Here is a 15,735-nt window from a genome sequence, read left to right on the forward strand (position 1 = left end):
GGCCACTCCAGGACCTTGAGATGCTTCTTACGGAGCCACTTCTCAGTTGCCCTGGCTGTGTGTTTCGGCCCATCTTCAATGCTCTTACTGAGGGAAGGAGGTAGTAGGTCAAGATCTCGCGATACATGGCCCCATCCATCCTCCCCTCAATACGGTGCAGTTGTCCTGTCCCCTTTGCAGAAAAGCATCCCCAAAGAATGATGTTTCCACCTCCATGCTTCACGGCTGGGATGGTTTTCTTGAGGTTGTACTCATCCTTCTTCCTCCAAACACAGCGAGTGGAGTTTAGACCAAAAAGCTCTATTTCTGTCTCATCAGACCACATGACCTTCTCCCATTCCTCCTCTGGATCATCCAGATGGTCATTTGCAAACTTCAGATGGGCCTGGACATGCGCTGGCTTGAGCAGGGGGACCTTGAGTGCACTGCAGGATTTTAATCCATGACGGTGTAGTGTGTTACTAATGGTTTTCTTTGAGACTGTGGTCCCAGCTCTCTTCAGGTCATTGACCAGGACCTGCCGTGTAGTTCTGGGCTGATCCCTCACCTTCCTCATGATCATTGATGCCCCACGAGGTGAGATCTTACATGGTGCCCAAGACCGAGGGAGATTGACCGTCACCTAGAACTTGTTCCATTTTCTAATAATTGCGCCCAGCCTAGCATCCCAGCCTTGTGCAGGTCTACAATTTTATCCCTGATGTCCTTACACAGCTCTCTGATCTTGGCCATTGTGGAGAGGTTGGAGTCTGTTTGATTGAGTGTGTGGATGGGTGTCTTTTATACAGGTTCACAATTTTTGTTTTAGATTCCGTCTCTCACAGTTGAAGTGTACCTATGATAAAAATTACAGACCTCTACATGCTTTGTAAGTGGGAAAACCTGCAAAATTGCCAGTGTATATCAAATACTTGTTCTCCCCACTGTATACTCTGAATATGACATTGTCCACTCTAGAATACTGTTGATGTTAAGCTTAATAGCTTAGCTAACATAAACTGTTGCTAGCTAACGTTAGCTAGATGTAATGAGCACCAAAATATGACTTAAATGACTTATGATAAATAAGTATACAAAGACAAAATTACAGATATGATAGTAATTATGTAATAATACATACCCAACACAGAAAGATCACCTCAAACAGAAAGATAATCTCAGTTTTCTAGAGCTATAGTATTGTTGACCTCAGATCTCCATTGTGACCATTGAGCACTGTTAAGCACTTTATCCAACAAAACCAGATGTGCGGTGGCACCCCTAAATCATCATGTACTGGAAAAATATTTTGCATGTGTTGTTTCTACATATATTGGAACATTTTTAGCACCCAGCCATATCAAAATTCAAGAATTGTGTTTTTTGATGCACCCTAATATATATATATATATATATATATATATATATATATATATATATATATATATATATCAAACATCTTAAAAATATATTTATTTATGGAGTCATGAAAATGTACTGAGTCAGCTGCTATATGTCTTCATCTGTGGAAATTAAGCTTTGTTTGCCTTTCATGATCAAATGATTTCAGACTAATTTAATTTCCTGAAAACACTGAAACATCATTGCATAGTACATTCACATTTGTTTGTTTACTATCCCACTCAATCTATAGCCAAAGTGATATCTGATTTTTTCTGCATTGTTTTTACAGAGAATAATGAAGTAGGCCTAGGTGTACAAACAATTGGTGCCTGAAAATGAATAGTTGCAGTGTTTTACACTGAAGTATCTTGGCCATAACAATGATAAAAAGTAATGCCAACTTCTGGGATTTTAAATTGCACTGGAAAATAGGGCAATATACCATTAGCAATAGATGAATGTGGGCCAGGTTTGTTTATTTCTTTTTTGGACCATTTTGTCCATTAGCCAAAAAAACAAATCCCTAGACTCCGTAAAAAGAATTAATATGCAAATTCAGAGAAAGCCATAGTACTAGAAAAACCTCATACCTACCGCTGTTCTGTTCAAACTTCAAACTTAACATCAAAGGGATAAAACCTGGTTTATGAAAAAATGAAACACTCAAGGGAGTCAATGGCATTAGCAGGGCTACATCACTCCTGATTTAAGATCACAAAGAGAGACAGGACTCTCTTTATGAAGTGATTTAAGAACCTCAAAATCATTCCCTCTGCAGTTTCACATTTACATATATAGATTTACAGCCCGACTTTTGAAAGCCAGCCAGTTCATTTGGATTCTAACTCTCTTGATATATCTGTTTATGGTTTGAGACAAATTGAACTTGCAGACATGGGAAAACATGTTTGTTGAGGCAAGAATAGCCATTTAGAATACTGCTGAACAAGCAATCGTTGTTTTCGCAAAGTAGACAAAAGCTGGAAAATAAATGAGGAGGAAAGTATATAAAACATTTATGCATAACAGAAGATGACTGGTAAAGTGATTTAGTTTCTTCGACCAGCTTGCGTTTTGCACAAAATGGGAAGATATGGGAAAATTGGCTTTCGCAAAAAGGTTACAACAGTGAATGAAAATGTGCTCTGAACATAAGCAATTAAATGATTTGAGAACAAGATACAAAACTCAGATTCTGTTATTCTCGTCTCAATAACAAACAATGGTGCAACAGACGTCGCAATTCAGTGAGCAGGCTGGTGTTTCAGAGTTCTGCTCAATTCCTCTGATGCCCTCCAGGTGCATATTGATTTCTGACAACACCGCAGAGTGCAATTTGTGATAACCTCAGCAAAGAGCTAAACTACCTCCTAATTTAGCAGCAAACTAGAAAAATCGGAAACACTCAAATGACATTGAAGTATCACCGTGTCAAACGTAATGCCATTATCACAATCATCAGCGCTTGATTCAATGATCAAATTTAAAAACAAAATGATCAACATGTGGGAATGTTATGGTTCAAATTAGCACTAATTTCAGAGAATTTAGGTCAGGTTTCTGATTAGTATCACAATTTTTCCTCTTTTTACCCTGAGGTAAACTGTAGAATGTTAGTGTTCTAAAAATAGTTCTGTTATAGTTTTGAATGATCATCTTCCATTCTCTCTCTGACCATCAGAATAAAGCAATCCATTTGTTTGCTGTTTTTAAGAAAGGCCCCTGTAAAATGAGCAACAGCACAGCACTTTCTCAGGCTCTTTCACAAAACAGGTTTGCTATACAGTGTCAAAATGTAGTCTTTTACAACAACCAGCTCTAAAATGTGGCACACAAACTGTTAAGATTGAACTTAAATGATCCTAAATAAACTTCAGTCACTTTTTAGCGCAATTTTCCAACGGACAAAATTGCGATTGTTAACTCATGATTTCTGTTCTGTCTGTGCGCACCAATCTTGCACTTCTATCTCCTCCTCAACCAGACCACCTAGAGACTTCGGGTTTTCGGCATTATGTTAAGGAAGGTCTAATCTCGGGAACGCACAAAAAAAAAAAAAACATAAAAAGATTTACTATCTCTTAGTGTTGTGATCCCATGACGTCAGAAAATTGCGCTAAAACACTCACTGAGTTTTTATTACTTGTTTTTCTAACAGATCCTTCAGAAGAATTTCCAGAACGACATGTCTCTCTCTCTTTTCACCCTATCGTTTAGTCATTGGTGGCAGAAATAGCATCTAATCTGGGGACAAGGGTTTATAATGACCCGTCAGAAGCTGTTCAGTTTATGTGTGATGTCATGCATGCTATCTATGAACTAATGCAATCAAAATTGACAATTCTTTTTATTTTATGGAATACTGCAGTATTTATTAAATGATTTATCCATGCACATTTTATTCATGTGCCCTCGTAATCTTTAACCGACATCTATTCTCTGATGATGCGCTTACTGGTGTGAAGGCGGGACAACCTGACACTCATCATGACATCACAGCAATAACAAAACAACAACAATCCAATCAATTCCTAATGGACAAAATCAAGACCTGCCCTACATTTTTTCTTGTTTTAAAAGCTGTTCCACGCCACAATAAGAAAGAAGACTTTCGCAACTTACATTTAATGACGACTATTATGCTACCACTCCTGCACAAAACAGTGTCACTCTGACTCACCTCATAAAATGTTATCTACATTTCAGATTTATGTATTCTTGATTAACATTACATTACTACTACACAGAAGTACACGATCATAAACACTAACATAAAAAACACAGTGAAACTGAGTAAAACTATATGGGTCATTCCGTGTCAAATCAACCAAAGTTTGGAAACTTCCCCGGCTCTAATTTTTGATTTTGTTAAAGCTACACTGTAATTTTTTAAGTTGATTCTTAGCAAAAAACACTTTGTTCTTTCAAAAATATATGTGCTCATTAATGTGTAATTACTTGTATCAACTAATCAAGTATTCTCGTAAGCGTAGAATCTGCCATTTATAATACATACGAGCGAGTCGCTCGAATGACGGCAGCCATGTTGCGCCTCCATCTTGAAAATACATTAGCCAAAGAGGGACATACCTGGAAATTCAAGCTTTGCCTTTTGCATTTTTACACTCAGTGGCACAGTGACGAATGCGAGGGGGAGATTACTCGCGACTGCCGGCAGATTTGAAATAATACGGCCACCGTAGGAGTTAAAACGCCCTCGGAATGGGAGGGGCTAGGAAGTAATATTCAGTTGGTAGTCATAAACAATTTCACCGCTAGATGGGAGAAAATCCTACACAGTGTAGCTTTAATATTTTTTCTGTAGAAAGACAAACATAAATAGTGATGAAAGCCACAATATTAAATGTCACAGGTGTATATTTACGGAGTAATCCACTATTTTGTAGAGCGGGGTCAAAATGAAAATTTTCACCTGAGATTTGGAAACACACGGTGACCAGAAACAAATTACAGGGGGGGGGACATTTCCTTTAGAAAGATGGCAGCATCATTATTTTATTTTTGCACAGAGATTGGTAGGTCAATTAGTTAAATCTGTTGACTTAGCAATCTTTGTTTCATTATATGCCAAAGGCGACAACAACAAAAAACTTGGTAAAAAGCACTTCCTTGTGTTTTTTTGCTTGCATGCCTGTGTAACTCAAGAACTGTTAAAGATATCTTAAATCTATCTTATATCTTAAAGATATTCTGGTTCTTAAACTTTTCTTTTGGTATCTTCATTTTAAAGGCCCTCGAAGGTTCAATCCCAGGGCTATGGAGATCTTTATGTGGCTCCATGAGTAAATTCTACACATTTTCAGTGGTCAAAAAACAAATGTGGGTCACTTTGCATACAGCTGATTTTTTTTTTTTTTTTTTAAAGAGGAATATCTGAAGAACAAATAATGTTGAAACTAGAAATGTATCTCATGTTTTTTTCTTTCTCATCAACACAATTGCATAGAACACCTGTCTGAGTGCCATAAATATTCCTTTTCCAAAGTTTACATGCCTGTAACTCTAAAACAATTCAAGATGTCTTAATATCCTTTTAGATTCTCATTCTTCATAAACTTTTCTTTTGAAATCTTCATTTTCAAGGCCCTATAATATAGTCCAGTCCCACTGATATGGGGATCTCAAAGCAGCTCCATGTTCAAATTGTTGAATTTTCAGTGATTGAAAACCAAATGTGGTTCACTTTGCACACACAGCTGATACTTATTGCATTTAAAGTGGAATGTCTGAAGAATAAATCATGTTTAAACAAGAAATGTAGCCTATCTTGTTTCCCTTGATCAAAAGAATTGCATAAAACATAGGCTAACTCTAAGAAAATCTACTGAAAATGGTTGATAAACTCTCAAAAGTTTATTTATAAGAATCTATATTTGAATCAGTTTTAGGGATATTTGGAAGATGGGATTTTTGTTCATTTTAACAGCTTCAGTTCAAATACGCAGTATCGTAACTGTACGTTACTGCATTGACATCCCTATATCTATGAGAATGAACCATATAGGGCCTTAAAAATTAAGATTCCAAAAGAAAAGTTTCATAAAAAAAAAATTCTAAAATGGCATTAAGATATCTTTAACACTTCTTGAATTATAGACATGTAGCCTAAACTTTTGAATTTTTTGTTTTGTTTTTGGCACTCAATGCATTCAATTGTTTTGATAGAGGGAAACAAGATTTCTAGTTTCAGTATTTGTTTTTCAGACATTTTTCTTTAAACACAATAATTATCAGCTGTTTAAAAAGTTCTGTCTACATCTAGATTTGTTTCTTGGCCACTGAAAATGGGTAAAATTCAACAATTTGAACATGGAGCTGCTTTGAGATCCCCCCTATCTATGGGACTGAATATATAGGGCCCTAAAATTGAAGATTTCAAAATAAAAGTTTATTAAGAATGAGAATCTAGAAGGGTATAAGATATCTTGAATACTTTTAGAGTTACAGGCATGCAAACTTTAGAAAAAGAATAGGTAACACTTTATTTTACAGTGTCCATGTGTTACATGTACTTACCGTAGTAATAAGAGTAAATTATGCATAAATACATACAATTAACTAGTGGTGTCAACAATAATCGATTCGGCGATGCATCGCAATGCGGGGCATGCACGATTCAGCATCGATGCGGCAAAGTGCCATAATCGATTATGTCACTGTTTTAGGGGTGTAACGGTACGCGTATTCGTATTAAACTGTTCGGTACAAGGCACGCATTTTCAAACCAAACGGTTATTTCAAATGTAAGCGCATCGCGAGCGCGCTCATAATGTAGACGTATGGCGCGACCACAACATCAAATGGCAAACGCAATGTAAGCGGAACGAAACTGAGCTAGGCTACTCGTGACACAGCGCGAGCCGATCTTATACTACACAACGCTAAGAGATCCAGTAAAGAAAGCATTTGAACTCGCCACTAAAGTAATAACATCGCTGCGAGATCTAGTGAGAAACATTCACATTTCTCCGTTATTAACGGATCAAACGGCGCTGAGGATACCAGGAAGAACATTGTGACATGAATAGTGTCCACAGATCTGCAATATTCGCCATGGATTTACTGTAGTAACACTAACTGCAACTTTGGAAGTTTGGCAGGAATAGTAGGCTATAATGCTTTCAAGTAACATTAAATGTCGGATTTATTTCGACATTATGAATAACATTGCTGCCCTCAAATGTTAATCTGAACTAAAATAAACATTTGTTTATAAGCACAAAATATTACATATAATTTTTTCCAAGGAGCTGTTTTGTTTTATATTCTCCTAAGAAGAGTCAATTATAGCTCCATCATTGCTCAAAGAAAAACAAATTCATACTTTATGATGTTAGTTCTAATAAAAAAAAAAGAATAAAAAAAAAATCAAGGAAATTTCTCTGGCATTTCTTTCTTTTTGCTGTATCGAAAACGTACCGAACCGTGACACAAGTGTATCGTATTGAACTGAACCATGAATTTTGAGAACCGTTACACCCTACACTGTTTATTTTCTGGCCTTGAGTAGGACAATAAAGTTGAAATTTAATTTCAAATGGTTCTCAAGCAGAGAGAAGAGAAACATTTCTCATTCAAAGCACTGAAAGCAGTGATTTATGCTTTCTTTTTCAGGTTTGAAAATGCCATATCCAATACCCTGTACCATTCAATTTTATTTTATTTAATGACATTTATGTCAAAGATACAGGAGAGTGATAATACACACATAGCAGCCAATAAAATCTGTTGTTCAATATCTGACTGCTTGTATTGCCTCATGACTGATGAAAATTTTGCCTTGTTGTGTGCAGTAGAATTTTGATGCATCGCAATGCATCGTAGAATCGAATTGAATCGAATCGCTACCTGGTGAATCGTAATCGAATCGAATCGTGAGGGCAGTGGCAGTGCCAATGCACACCCCTACAATTAACCCTAAACCAAAACCTAATCCTACCCTAACCCTATAGTAAGTACATGTTGTTAATTATTATTACTCAGTTCTTAAATATATAATTACACTGTAGCAATGACACCTTGAAATAAAGTGTAACCAAAGAATATTTATGGCACTCAGACAAGTATGTTATGCAAATGAGCTGATAGAAAAAAACAAGATTTAAAGGCATTACAGGCATGCAAAATTGAGGCAAAAAAACACAAGCAGTGCTTTTTGCCATTTTTTAGAACTGTCAATGTTGGCATATAATGAAACAAAGATTGCTAAAGTCAACAGATTTAACTAATAGACCTACCCATCTCTGTGCAAAAATAAAATAATGATGCAGCCATCTTTCTACAGTCATTTTAATTTTAACCCCCCCGTAATTTGCTTCCAAATCTCAGGTGAAATTTACACCTGTGACATTTAACATTTTGGCTTACATCACTATTTATGTTTGTCTACAGATTTATTTTAATTTTTTTTTTTTTTTTTTTTTTTTACCAAAATCAAAGATTTGAGCCAGGGACCTCTGGTTGAGATGACATGACACGGAATGACCCATATCCAGTTAATATAATAAAAATAACCAATTTAAAGGGATAGTTCACCAAAAAAATGAAAGTTGACAGTAGCCATTGACTTCCATAGGAGGAAAAAAAATCAACCGTCTGGTTATCCCTTGAATCCCACCACCAGTAACATTTGTGACCAAAATTTACTTTTGAGTCTGAAAGGACAAAAAAAATAAATAAAATAAAAAAAAAAAATATCGTGAAAGTTGCAGAGTGATTTGTTTTTATGTTATGTCGTTTATTACATGACTGGTGTAGGGCTACATAGTCACATGACCAGAGCAGTTTAAATTCCAGTTTGTCTTTTGAAGGATGCTGACTGTAAAAACTTCAAAAAGATATAAATAAATAAAGAGGAAAAAGGATGTATCATCACATAATACACATTACACTGACATATTTAGTACATGCAAACATAGATATCAGTGGTCACGTTAGTAAATAGTGGGAAAACAGAGAGCCCAATTTTGAATAAGTGACTGACATTATGAAACCGTAAAACTCAAGCATTGAGTAAGTTGGTAGTTTACACCGGTTATAGTAGTTAAAAGAATCGATTTTTTTAAAGAAAAGGTAACTTAGTTATAATAATAATAATACATCATAGCATGCATATAGCACTCTAACGATGGTTAATAAGCAGCTTCATGAACATATTTAAAACAAACAATACATTTGATTGTGATACAAAGAATAATGAAATTCACATTACCAGCAAGTGGGATAATATGTGTTCTCGTACAAGCGAAAAAGACCTTCACGTTTGTATTTGAACCATGCGCGCTGCCATATTGGCTTTACTGTCACTTCTGGTGGTGTGATGAAAGCAGATAGACTGCCCCTATACGGACAGGAGGGGGACTACGCCTGTAAATATTGGTGGCATCTAGTAGCGTTTATTATGAAAGTTATTTATATTGACCTCTACATAACATATTGCAATATATTGGTAAGTAAATGAGGACAAACTATAATTTCCTGATTAATGGCCATTTCAAGAGGTTTATTTGAGGGGGCGAAAGTGAAAAACCGAACAGTATCACTTCATTTCAACACTAGATGGCGAAGTGACACTGTCAAAACATGAAGAACATTGCGTCATTTCCTCTGCGCCCCAGACAGACTGCATGATCCGTGTGCTGCTGACTGCTTTTGTTGTAAGATATATATTTTTGTTTGTAGTTATCCAGATAAAAATCATTTGCTCCGAAATCAGAATAACTGGTGTGATGGCTGAAGTGATTCAAAAGAAATTACAGTCTGAGCTGGAGAAATATCAACAACTGCAAAAAGGTATACATCACAACGCTAGCTATCCATGTTAGCAATCCTTTCAACACACTCTGCATGTGCATATTAAGACATTCTCTGATATTAACATCCATTTTCATAAAATTGTATATATGTGATTTTTTTTTTACAACGCACTTAAAAGTGTCTTTATGTCACTGTCAGTTTCTCAAGTTGGACTTGATTTAAGTTAGTTATTCAGCACCTGTTCAGAGCTGTCATAGTGATCTGCTTAATAAAGAAGCGTTTTTCAGTGTGTGTGTATGTATAAACGTGTTAGATTCAAGTAGTGCACATTTTAAATTGGTTTGCTTTGCGATTTTTGCGCACACAAAAATGTCCTTTCTCTCATTTCTTTACTGTGAATATATAAACTATTAACTCTATTTTCTCAGATGTCAGTAAAAGTATGTCAGCACGACAGAAACTGGAGGCACAGTTGACTGAAAATAATATTGTTAAGGAGGTAAGAATACAGTTACAATACAAATATCGTCTACATTTGCATGTTAATTTATTTAGGTTTGTCATGGTTTACCACATATGTCTTCCCTCTGTAGGAGCTTGCCTTGTTGGATTGCCAAAATACAGTTTACAAACTAATTGGACCAGTTCTGGTCAAACAAGATCTAGATGAAGCCAAAGCAACAGTGGGCAAGAGATTGGAATACATCAATGGTGAAATGTATGTATGAATAGTGACCCCTCATATTGCATTTGATTCTGTTGTGAATGAGTGAGTAGTTCACATAGGCAAACCACTTACTGATCTCCTCTTCATCTCAGTCAGCGTTATGAAACTTTACTGAAGGAGATGGAGAAGAAGTCGGATCAGCATCGGGAAGTTCTGTCCAGCCTACAGCAGGAGTACCAGCGGGCTCAGGGTCAAGCTGTCGGGAAGGCCTAAATGGATTATAACTCAGTCGGGACACTAGTCTTATCCAGTGAAACTCAGAGACTGAATGTACCTACTAATAACCCATGCTTGTTCACATGTCTATTCACATAATTCTGTAGTTTTTTTGTTTGTTTGATGCTATTAGGCTATCAATAAATTTTGTTTATCTATGTTCAGACTCTTTTTTTACATCATTGTTTCTATTACAAACAGTGAACAACTTTGAGATAATTTTATCAGTCTGCTGTCCATTGACAGTTTTAAAAGTTGGACATTTTGGGGTTGGGGTGATACAGGGCTGAACTAAACAGAAGACATTTGTTTAGCTTTTGATTAAGCTTTCAGTTCACACTACATTCGAGAACGTGAATTGTTAACATGAAAACAAGAGTGCACAAACTAAAGACAGCACTACATACTCGGTAATTCATACTACAAACTTTTATGATAAAGTAAAAAGCACTACTCGAAAATACATGTTTTATTATATCATTTTATACATTAAACACATGTTGTTCAACAATACATTGAAAACAAAATTACATTTAGAAATGTGGAATACAACAAGCGATTCATTTTAAGGGGGTAAAAACATGAAAAGTGCTAACGAAGTTTCAAGCATTGTTCGGAATAGTACAAGCTTGAACAGGGAGGGATTAAAAAATGGTGAAAGCATTGAATAATATTTTTTTCCCAGCCAGATGCAGTTAAGTGTTCACACAAGAGATGAGTTTTGATGCTTTTGGGGGAAAATGGCAATATTACATGTAAATAAGCACAATATAAAGTCTCCTGGATGTACAGTTAACCAAGTTGAGTGAAAATGTAAAAAAATTAAGTTGAGTAGAAATTGTTCCTGGGGTTTTAACTGTAAAATGATGGGGAGAACAGTTGTGAAAAAGTAAAATCACATTTATTTTTCCAGACCCATTTCCAGCTCAGTCGCCGCTGTCCGTCACCATGTTGTTCTTTAGGTATCCTTTCCTGATACATCCTGAGTACATGTCCGAGCCATCTTAATCGCTGTATCTTGATCTCCTGTCATATGCTCTTGGATCTTGTCTTTTTACATGTTGATATTAGAGATGGTTGGGCCAGTAGATGTTGCAGATCTTCCTAAGGCAACTGTTATGGAAGGCGTCTACCTTGCTCATGCCTACTTTCACTATTCTCCAACATTCAGAGCCATACAGAAGCACTGATTTAACATTGCTGTTCTAAAGCTTAAAGCTTAGCTTCCAGATGGTTCTGCTAAAAGCTCCTCTTGTTTTATTTATTCGGCCTTGATGTCTTTTTGGGCTATGTTATCAGTGCGAATGACGCTACCAATATATATTAAATCATTCATATCTTCAATGGTAACTGGGTCAGAGCTTTGATACGCATGACCTGTATCATCTGCTTGTTTATGTGTAAGCCTGTAACCCTAATTATTCTGGGTAGGCTTGCATAATCTTGCTTGTTTCTTGCCTCTGATATAAGTAGCAAGGGAACTTGGTGTATCTTGGTATATCTTATGTACTTCAGGCAAACCAGCGCCGTTAAAAGCATATTTTCCCTTCTACCTTCCATGACATGGTCATCAGCTTGAATGAAAACATGAATAGTATTTGTAGTTCTTTTAGAAAATGAATGGTGGCAAGTTTTTTTTAGGTCATAGGCTATTTGACTAAAACTATTTATGAATGTTTAGCCTATAAAAAGTAAAACATGTCATATCCCCCTGAGACCCAGAAAAAAAAAAGTTTTTTGAATTTAGTATTTTTTCATGTCATTGTGCTACATTGATTTAGAGCATAAGATTTTTTTTTTTTTTTTTATAAATATATTTTATTCTCTCTCTGTAGTGGACACCAGGACTAAAGAAATAAAAACACATGAAATTACATATATGGGCAAAAACAATCTGATTTTTTTTTCTATTCACCAAACAATTTTAAGGTTTCAGGATTTTTTTTTAAACCAAACTTATAAAGTTTTAAAAGTGTATAAAGATGATTGTCAATATGTTATGAAAGATGTAACTGAATGAATATGGATATACCATTTTATTTATGCAATATGTGTCTCAAATGGCCATAAATGGTATTCAATTTGCATATGTGTTCTTCATGTAAAATGAATAATAGTTGTAGTAACAGTTGGCAACATTTTCATAATAATATTACATATTTCATAGGAATATTGATGTAGAATTTCTTTCACTTGTTGTGATAAACATGCTTTAAGTCCTAGTGTCCTCTACAGAGGACATGTATGAAATCAATGCCCTGTTTTGTAACAGAAAGTCATATTTTGATTAGAAACCCCATAACATTTTCTTGAGATGTTGATTTATGACAAACAATTAGAAAATGTGTACGTTTAAAAGATAATTACAAAACATCATATTTACATTAGAGTGTTAAATTTGATCACTAAATGAATGTCAGTAAATTTTAAAGACCAATGAGAAGTTTTTGTCATGGTGAAACCTCCAAACCTCGCTTTTATCTCTGAAAAGCGCTTTGTATGCATAAAAACTTCCACATTCCCAAAAGCACAAGACCTTGGTCAGGTAATACCTCACAGTGGCTGCGCATCACCATTTATCAAGGCCTTGAGAGTTGAGCAGTGAGGCGACTCGTTTTCTAATTAAAGGGGCAGGCGAGTGGTGCATACGACCAGATGTTGCTCAGGGTAATGTCATTGAAGAGCTCGGTCAACAGGGTGTGCATCCGCCCCTGCGCAACAGGCCATCAGACGCGCAATGGAGAAGCGCTGAAGCACAGACGTCCGCATTGTGGATGCTTACCTCCAATTAATATCCCGTAGAGGGGGACCTGTCCCCCTTCATTTCCCACCCGCCGGGGATTAACTCGCATGAATAAAAGGCATTAAAAGAACGGCGCTACTTGTAAGGGACCTGTATACGCTTTAAAAGCAGGTTGCCAACACACCCGCATTAAGTCCAAACCGTAAACTCTGGCGAAAAGCTTCTAAAGGGATTAGCTATTTATTGAAGCAATAATATGCAAAGCTAATTAAACAGACAGACTTTAAAGGTAGCCTATTGTTCGCCTTTTTGAAGTAGACTTTTCTGGGCTGAGTAGGGTAAATTATGCAAAAGCTGGGCGGTTTTGAGTAGATTCACGTTGGAGTTCTGATAGCTGTAGTAGGCCCTATTTGAGATTTTTAAATGCCATACACAAGCCTCCAAAATGTAAATAGGCCTATACAAAACAGTTATCTATTTTATGTTTGATAATTATACACTATATACTTATTCGTACTCTTTATACTCATAGAGCAATTATACTGCTTTTCACTTGAACTGTTGTTTGAAGTAAAGTTTACGCCAAATATGCGTGCGCGCCTCGATCGTCACCTGAACACGCTCCAGGCTGCGCGTGCTTCCTTTGTTTTTATAACCAGGTCAGGGCACGCGTCGGCTTTTGACAATTTTTTACAGTTTTTGACAAATGGCCAGAAAGACCACATGTTGAACTAGCGAAGTGGGTTGGTGGCGTTGCTATAAACGTTGGCTGTTCGTTCCCATGAGTGAGGTGATAGTATTAGAACGTTAGCACCTCGCGCTCGTGCGTGGCAACAGCTGACAGTATGTCGACAGCGAGACCTGTCACGATATGGCGCGAAAATAAACCACATAAGACTACAACTTGTTTGTTTGAATAGAGCATTTGATTGACCAGATTTAGAGACACGTCTCATAAGAGTGAGGTAGATTTTGAATAGTGGAAAATGTCAAGCTGGGTGTAGCCTAAGTTTGGCGAAGTTTGCCCTTATGAAAGCAAGATGCTCCAAGACGCGTCTGATTCACACCTCCTGAGAAAACAATAATATGACACATCCAAAAGTTTCAAATACAGAAAATGTAGGCTATACATGGACACTACGTAAAATGTTTTATTCATTTATAATTGAAAAGTAGAAGTTCTTTAGACTTGTGATGAAATCAGAAAGTGCCAAAACAGAAACTATAACAGCCTTTAAAAAAATAAATTAAAAATAAGTAAATTCTAGGTAATAATGGTTGTTAAACAACTGCATTACATGAAGCTGAGTGAAATGGATGAGAACAAGAGAGAGGAAAATATTTAAGGCCTAAATTAATTTATATGGATTCTCTTTAAAAATATATTTTGCCTGGAAAATAAAAATAAATAAGAGTGTAGCCTATTTAGTTTCAATATTTATAGCTATAGCTACTCGCGTAAAATGAAAAATAATGTTCATAAGTAGCCTATTGTAATGAAGTATAATTGCTGAAGTATACGTTTAAATGTCTATAGGCCTATTATTAAAACGAGTAACAATCCTGCAGATCAATACAAATATAACCTAAGAACTAATGGCATCAGAACATTCAATAGTCATAATTAAAAATGTATAGAAAATACTTTTCTTCACATCTGCATTTTATATGGCTATTGCTTGCATTGCTCTTTGTTGATCAGAACAGACAAAAGCACGCATCCGGTAAGGATAATCTATTTACACCTTTTGTGTTGAATGGCATTTGGGAGACTTAGGCTATATCTCTCTGTAATAACCGGTTCAGGCATCAGTCGGTGCATGGCATCTCTCAAAGGTCTAATCTCATTTCAGCTGAAACTCGTTTATCTAAGAGCTTATCCGGAGCGACAAAGCGAAACAAAGCTGCACATGAAGGTTGATTTAAGGGAGAGTATGAGCGTTAAGTAGAACTAAGCCATTCTATCTAGTGGTAAATCTACTTTCCAGAGGTCGTTTTGTTTACTGATAACTTTTAGCCTCTAAATATTTGTATGGTTTCCATTTGATTGTGATAGGTTAATGTTGATGAGGTTAGTTATGACAACATATGTTTTTACATTGCTTTTACTCAGAATAAGTTAAGCAATTTTCAACTTTTTTATAAGTTGTATCAAGTCTATTTTTTAGTCGATTCAATGTAATTTAAGTTGAAATGACTTAGACTACAAAGTTGATTGTACTTATAAATTTAAGGCAGCAACTTTTTTTACAGTGATTTCAAATTGGCTTAAATATAGGCTGTGAATTATCGAAAATTGATCTCATGACGCAGCCCAAGTTTCAAAAACATTTGCGCGCATACATTCATTTTAATAGTGCAGTGCTGCACCCAAACAACTGTTGATTGG

The 15,735-nt window shown here is 36.0% G+C and overlaps 2 protein-coding genes across 2 annotated transcripts in view; one reads left to right on the forward strand and one right to left on the reverse strand.

The window, feature by feature from the left end:
- The window catches only part of mrpl11 (mitochondrial ribosomal protein L11), a 38,465-nt gene extending 29,221 nt beyond the window's left edge, over positions 1–9,244 (reverse strand). Inside the window, exon 1 of the mRNA XM_081383025.1 lies at positions 9,116–9,244. The gene's annotated coding sequence lies outside the window, so the exon portion shown is untranslated. The remainder of the gene's footprint in view (positions 1–9,115) is intronic.
- pfdn6 (prefoldin subunit 6) lies at positions 9,241–10,761 on the forward strand. Its single transcript, XM_081383026.1, has 4 exons — positions 9,241–9,696; positions 10,089–10,159; positions 10,254–10,378; positions 10,480–10,761. Exons 1-4 carry the CDS (start codon positions 9,531–9,533, stop codon positions 10,598–10,600), a joined length of 483 nt encoding a protein of 160 aa, XP_081239152.1. The 5' UTR covers positions 9,241–9,530; the 3' UTR covers positions 10,601–10,761.
- The last annotated feature ends 4,974 nt before the right edge of the window (positions 10,762–15,735 follow it).

This window comes from Scardinius erythrophthalmus (genome assembly GCF_964197995.2).
Source record: "Scardinius erythrophthalmus genome assembly, chromosome: 13".
Lineage (NCBI taxonomy): Eukaryota > Metazoa > Chordata > Actinopteri > Cypriniformes > Leuciscidae > Scardinius > Scardinius erythrophthalmus.

Bases quoted from the DNA above. Each gene is read 5' to 3' on its own strand.
- pfdn6 (XM_081383026.1), top strand. From the start codon at position 9,531: ATGATCCGTGTGCTGCTGACTGCTTTTGTTGTAAGATATATATTTTTG. The intron at 9,697-10,088 runs GTATACATCACA...CTATTTTCTCAG, and splicing joins ATATCAACAACTGCAAAAAG to ATGTCAGTAAAAGTATGTCA. The intron at 10,379-10,479 runs GTATGTATGAAT...TCTTCATCTCAG, and splicing joins GAATACATCAATGGTGAAAT to TCAGCGTTATGAAACTTTAC.